At 38.9% G+C, this 6,432-nt stretch overlaps 1 protein-coding gene across 1 annotated transcript; it reads left to right on the top strand.

Moving 5' to 3' along the window:
- Positions 1 to 1,788: 1,788 nt before the first annotated feature.
- Positions 1,789 to 3,825, top strand: LOC112770464 (uncharacterized). The gene has a single exon (XM_025814817.1). The coding sequence runs from the start codon at positions 1,789 to 1,791 to the stop codon at positions 3,823 to 3,825; it is 2,037 nt and encodes a 678-aa protein (XP_025670602.1).
- The last annotated feature ends 2,607 nt before the right edge of the window (positions 3,826 to 6,432 follow it).

Genomic DNA, 6,432 nt, shown 5'->3' with positions numbered 1-6,432 from the left:
CTAGAGATTTTGAATTTGAATCTCAATCCTAACTGTTGAAAAAATAAATAAATAAACTTATATAATGTTTATAAATAATTACTTTATAAATGTTTATCATTATTTTGTTACACATAATAATGATATAATAAAATTTTTTAATGTTTTATTTAATTTAAATTTATAAATTTTATATATTCTAAAATTTAAATAACTTTAAAATTTTTATATTTATTTTTAAATAGTATTTATTTTAAATTTTAAAATTATTTTATCAAATTTATAATTTTAAAAATAAAAATATAAAAATTAATCTCTTAAAAACAATAGAAAAGTAACTGAACAAGTACCTGCTAGTAATATATACAAGCATTTAGGCTCTACCTTTTATCAAATTTGTTACGATTATAAAAAGATTAGTATTAAGATATAAATACAAAAATTAACCACACCTTAAAACTATAGTAACATAGGACTATAGGAGGATTAAGTAAAATAAGCATGTTAGCACATTAATTTAGGACAAATTATTTAAATAAAATAAATGACAATTAAAATTATCCATATATAATTTTTTCAAAAAGATTACTTGTATACACTTTTCTATAATTATAAAAAAATTTAATAAAACAACTTAATTTTAATTCATGTTACAAATTAATTAAGTTAGGTTGGTCTAGTTGTTAGCTCATTAGTCCGTTAGAAATTTAAATTGTCTTATGCATGGCAATGGATTAGTCACAGCAATAGATTAGTTCTTGGCCTACTCGAACGAAGAATACGGTGATAAACTAAAACAAATTTTATATACCCAAAACAACACAAAAGAAAATACACTTGTTAGCCATATACCCTTTATAAACATGTGTATAATCTGCGCTACACAGTGCAGCAATGAATAACATATTAATGTAAACCGTTGTTGCCTCCAATGATTTATGTTTGCTTCACCTCTTTCAGAAACTGCTATACCCTACAACGGTTTACATATAATTATGAAAAAAAAAGTATATGAGTAATCTTTTGTAAAAATTGTATATGGGTAATTTTAATTACCATTTATTTTATTTCAGTAATTTGTCTATTAATTTATTTCTTTTTTTTTTATTTTTGCGTGAAAAAACCGTATTTATTATCACTAATTGAAAGACAATTTTTAAACTAAAAAATAAGCTAAGCAACTATGAAATTCAAACCTGAATACTGTTCCACTAGGCCAAGTTGATATCTTGTTCATCACCTTTTCTTCTAACAACTATTGTGAACATGAAATTTTAATTATTAATTGATATGGTCACCATTAATACAAATCATAACTCGGCCTCATAACCAGCCATCATCATAACTCGTCATCTGCCATTATTATTCGGCCCTTATGAGCTATAACTCGGCAAAATCAATATTATTATAACCGACGTCTCAAACGGTAAGAATAAAGTCGGTTACCAAACCAATCATCAGAAATGGACAAATAGTCATCTAAAGATGCAACGGACGAGTAAATATCTATAAAAGAGAAGGTAAAGTATCTTTTGATTATTCCGAACTTGACACCATTACTGACTTAAGCATCGGAGTGTCCTTGCAGGTACACTCCACCTCCTCTGCATTGCTCACGTTCTTATACTCTACAACGAACATCAGAAGCTCGGACCCTGAAGGGACAGACATCCAACCTTGTAACATATAGCTCGGCTGATTTCAAGGAGTGAAAGCCGATCTATTTTCCAGGCAAGATCAATTGGCGCCCACCGTGGGGCCGAGGAAATCACATTTTTTCTTTTGGTCCCATCACTTCCATCTACATCCATGGCTGACGTACCGCCTCCTTCACTGTCCGAACTTATGCAAATGGTAGCTGAGCTACAACAAGCTAATCAACGAATGGCTGACGAGAACCAAATAATGGCTGCTCAAATTGCTGAGCTAAATCATGCTCGGATTGAGCACAACGATACTCATCGCCAACAGGCGGAAGACGAGGAACATCAGTCGCAACCGACTCATGTTTCAGAAACTGCTCGACACGAAGGGCAGCAGCCCGAAGACGAGACAGAAGAGTCCGAGGACCCTGTAGGCCCCTTCACAGAAGAAGTAATGAACTTCGAACTGCCGAAGAGGTTCACTCTGCCGTTAACTCTCACGCCTTATGATGGACTCGGAGATCCGAGGAAGTTCCTAAAGAAATTCCGATCAATAATGATCGTCAATGGTGCATCAGATATAGTTTTATGCCGTTGTTTTCCGAATTATTTAGACGGTCCTGCACTTGATTGGTTGTGTGCTTTGCCTGCAGGTTCCATTTCGCGCTTTCATCAGTTGGCGAAGTTATTTGAAGAATATTTCGCTGGATCTGCAATATACTTGCACGATTCTGATTACCTGAACACTGTCAAGCAAGGACCAAACGAAAGCTTAAAGGAATATATGACTCGCTTTACCAAGATCGCAATCAACATACCAGATCCCCACCCCGAGGTCCATCTGCACGCAATTAAAAGTGGCCTCCGACCCGGGAAGTTCCAGGAAACAATCGCAGTAGCAAAACCAAAGACCCTAGCAGAATTTCGAGAGAAAGCGAAAGGACAAATTGACATCGAGGAGCTCAGACAAGCTCGGAAGTCTGACAAGTCACACTTCCGTGAAGAAGATAAGAACTCGACCATTAAGAAAAGTTTTAAACTAACACCTCGATTTGATTCTTATACGCAGTTTAACACTAAGAGGGAAGACATAATCAAGGAGATCTTGAACTCCAAACTAATTAAGCCTCCAAGAAAGGCCGGCACATACCAGGATGCAAAGAACGTGGACAAGTCAAAGTACTGCGCTTTCCACCAGAAACATGGCCACAATACCGATGATTGTGTGATCGCCAAAGATCTCTTAGAACGACTAGCAAGACAAGGTCACCTAGATAAATACATCGGTGGTCACATCCAAAAACGCGGCCATAGTTCCACAACAAACGACCTCTCTGAACAACACCGAGGAAAAGAGAAGGCATCTTCAGGCCAATACGAAAGACCACGAGGTATAATCAATTGTATTTCAGGAGGATATGCAGGTGGGGGATACACAAACTCAGCAAGGAAAAGATCGTTCAGAGCAATATGCTCGGTAAAAGGACCGAAACAAGACAAAGCAATCACTAACCCACAACCAGAAGTCACTTTCACACAGGCCGACTTTAAATCCAATATACAAAATCTGGACGACCCTGTGGTAATCACCCTCCAGATAGGGGATCTATTAGTAAAAAAAGTGCTCTTGGATCCCGGGAGCAGTGCCGACGTTCTGTTTTATTCCACATTTCAAAAGATGAAGCTCAGCGACAACGTGTTACAGTCAACAGGAGGAGACCTGGTCGGCTTCTCAGGAGAACGAGTTCCAATACTCGGATCAGTGTGGTTACAAACCACACTGGGTGAGCAACCTCTTTCAAAAACTAATGATATTCAATATTTAGTAGTCGATTGTTTCAGCCCATATAACATTATTCTCGGCCGACCCTTTTTAAATAAGTTCGGCGCTATTGTATCTACAGTTCATCTCTGTGTAAAGTTTCCTCTGCAGGAAAACCAGGTTGGAACAATTCATGGCGACCATAAAGAGGCACGGCAATGTTACAACATCAGCATGAAATTCCAAAATCGCTCCACGCAACAAGTCAACAATGTTGGCCTGAACCAAAAAGAGCACACGCTAGCCAAACTGGACCCAAGAGCTGATTTCCTCGATCGCCCAAAACCCTCTGATGAACTACAAAAAGTGTATTTCAACAATAACCCTAATAAATTCACATTTGTAGGTACCTCACTCAATGCATCTGAGTTACAGAAATAACAACTTTCCTGCAAGAACATGCCGACCTTTTTGCATGGACACCATCAGACATGCCCGGAATCGATCCACAAATTATCAGTCATAAACTAGCAATAAACTCGGCAGTCCGACCAGTACAACAGAAGAAACGAAAACTCGGCGAGGAAAAAAAGAGAGCATCACTAGAAGAAACAAAAAAGCTCATCAACGCCGAATTTATCAAGGAGATCAGATTCACTACATGGCTAGCCAATGTGGTAATGGTAAGAAAACAAAACGGTAAGTGGCACATGTGCGTCGATTTCACAGATCTAAACAAAGCATGCCCAAAGGATTCTTACCCCCTACCATCCATAGACTCTTTAGTAGACAATGCATCAGGCTATGCTACTTTAAGTTTTATGGATGCGTATTCAGGGTATAATCAAATATTAATGCACCCCTCCGATCAAGATAAAATAGCTTTTATCACTGATTTCGGTAACTATTGTTATAAAGTTATGCCATTTGGATTAAAGAACGCAGGTGCAACTTACCAACGCCTTATGGATAAAGTGTTCGCCAAACAAATCGGCAGGAATATCGAAGTTTATGTTGATGATATGGTCGCCAAAACGAAAACCGGACATAATCACATCAGCGACCTTACAGAAATATTCGGCCAGATCTGCCGGTACAACATGCGCCTCAACCCCGAGAAATGTGCCTTCGCCGTTCAAGGGGGTAAGTTTTTAGGTTTTCTACTAACATGTAGGGGAATAGAGGCAAACCCAGACAAATGCCGAGCAGTGCTGGAAATGGACAGCCCTAAAACAGTCAAGAAAGTTCAACGCCTAACAGGACGACTCGCTGCACTTTCCAGATTTGTTCCTTGCCTTGCTTCAACTTCTGTTCCTTTTTTCAAAACAATTAAAAAGAAAAATAAATTCGAGTGGAACGACGATTGTGAGAAGGCCTTTTCAAAATTAAAAATAACACTCTCACAACCGCCGATTCTACAAAAACCCCTACAAGGGGAAGATCTATTTCTATATCTGTCAGTTACTAATTGGGCGATAAGTTCAGCCCTTGTTACAGAGAGAAACAAAGTTCAGCATCCAGTGTACTTTGTTAGCAAAACTTTCCACCAGGCCGAACTCAATTATCCAAGGATCGAGAAGCTCGCGTTAGCACTTATATTCTCGGCGCGACGTCTCCGACCTTATTTCCAGAGCCACGTTATCCATGTCAGAACCGATCACCCATTAAGACAAGTGCTACACAAGCCAGAAATTGCAGGACGACTAATAAAATGGGCAGTCGAATTATCCGAGTTTGACATAAGATACAACTCCAGAGGACCTATCAAGTCACAATTCTTGGCGGATTTCATTGCCGAGCTTACAATACCATTCGAGGAAGATCATGCAAAACAATGGATTTTATACGTGGATGGCTCTTCAAATCATGGAGGCTGTGGTGCAGGAATTCGTCTCGAAGCCGAAGATGGATTCATCTTGGAACACTCAATACACTTAGCTTTCAAAGCAAGCAACAACCAATCCGAGTATGAGGCATTACTCGCCGGACTCAGACTCTGCTTAGATCTTCAAATATCGACGATCAAGGTATATTGTGATTCTTTGTTAGTCGTACAGCAGGTAAATGACCTCTTTCAGGTAAAAGATCCTCTACTCTCTAAATACTTGCTATTAGTAAAGAAATTATCATAGAAATTTGTCAAATTTGAAATAGAACACATTCCACGTGAACAAAATCAGAGAGCAGATCTCTTATCTAAGCTCGGCAGTACCCAGTCCAAACTATCTACACTACAACAGTTCACAATAACATCACCCACTGTTACTCTGATAAACGTGTTAAGTGTGTCACAGGTAACAGATTGGAGGAACGACTTCATACACTTTCTAGAAACAGGTGTAGTACCAGACGGGGTCGAAAACAATAAAAAGTTTCGACGGCAAGCATCCTTCTTTACAATCCTCAATGGAGAACTATATCGAAGAGGTTATAATCGGCCCCTACTCAAATGCCTTAACAAACCCGAATCGGACATTGCTTTAGCCGAGGCACATAAAGGAATCTGCGGCACCCATACCGGAGCTCGGAGCTTAGCATCAAAGATCCTTCGAGCTGGATTTTTCTGGCCGACTTTGTAGCAGGACAGCCAACAGAAAATCAGGTCATGCAACAATTGCCAAATACATGCACCACTGATACACATACCTGCCGAACAGTTACATCACTCGGACATTAGTTGGCCATTTAACCAATGGGTCTAGATATACTCGGGCCATTCCCTACGGCACCGGGCCAGGTAAAATTTCTTATTGTCGGCATTGATTATTTCTCCAAATGGGTGGAGGCCCAACCTTTAGCGAAAATAACATCACAACAAATGATTACATTTTTTTGGAAAAACATTATTTGCCGTTTTGGCATACCTAAGCATATTACAACTGACAACGGTCGCCAGTTCGCCGATCAGAAATTCCAAACTTTTTGCAGAATCTAAAAATAAAGCAACATTTCGCCTCTGTTGAACATCCTCAAACGAACGGACTAGCTGAGGCCGCAAACAAGGTCATCTTACATGCACTAAAGAAGAAACTTGATGACGCCAAAGGA

The sequence above is a fragment of the Arachis hypogaea genome, chromosome 18 (assembly GCF_003086295.3).
Source record: "Arachis hypogaea cultivar Tifrunner chromosome 18, arahy.Tifrunner.gnm2.J5K5, whole genome shotgun sequence".
Lineage (NCBI taxonomy): Eukaryota > Viridiplantae > Streptophyta > Magnoliopsida > Fabales > Fabaceae > Arachis > Arachis hypogaea.
Note: the sequence above shows the minus strand (reverse complement) of the source record. Positions and strands in the feature narration are given on the sequence as shown.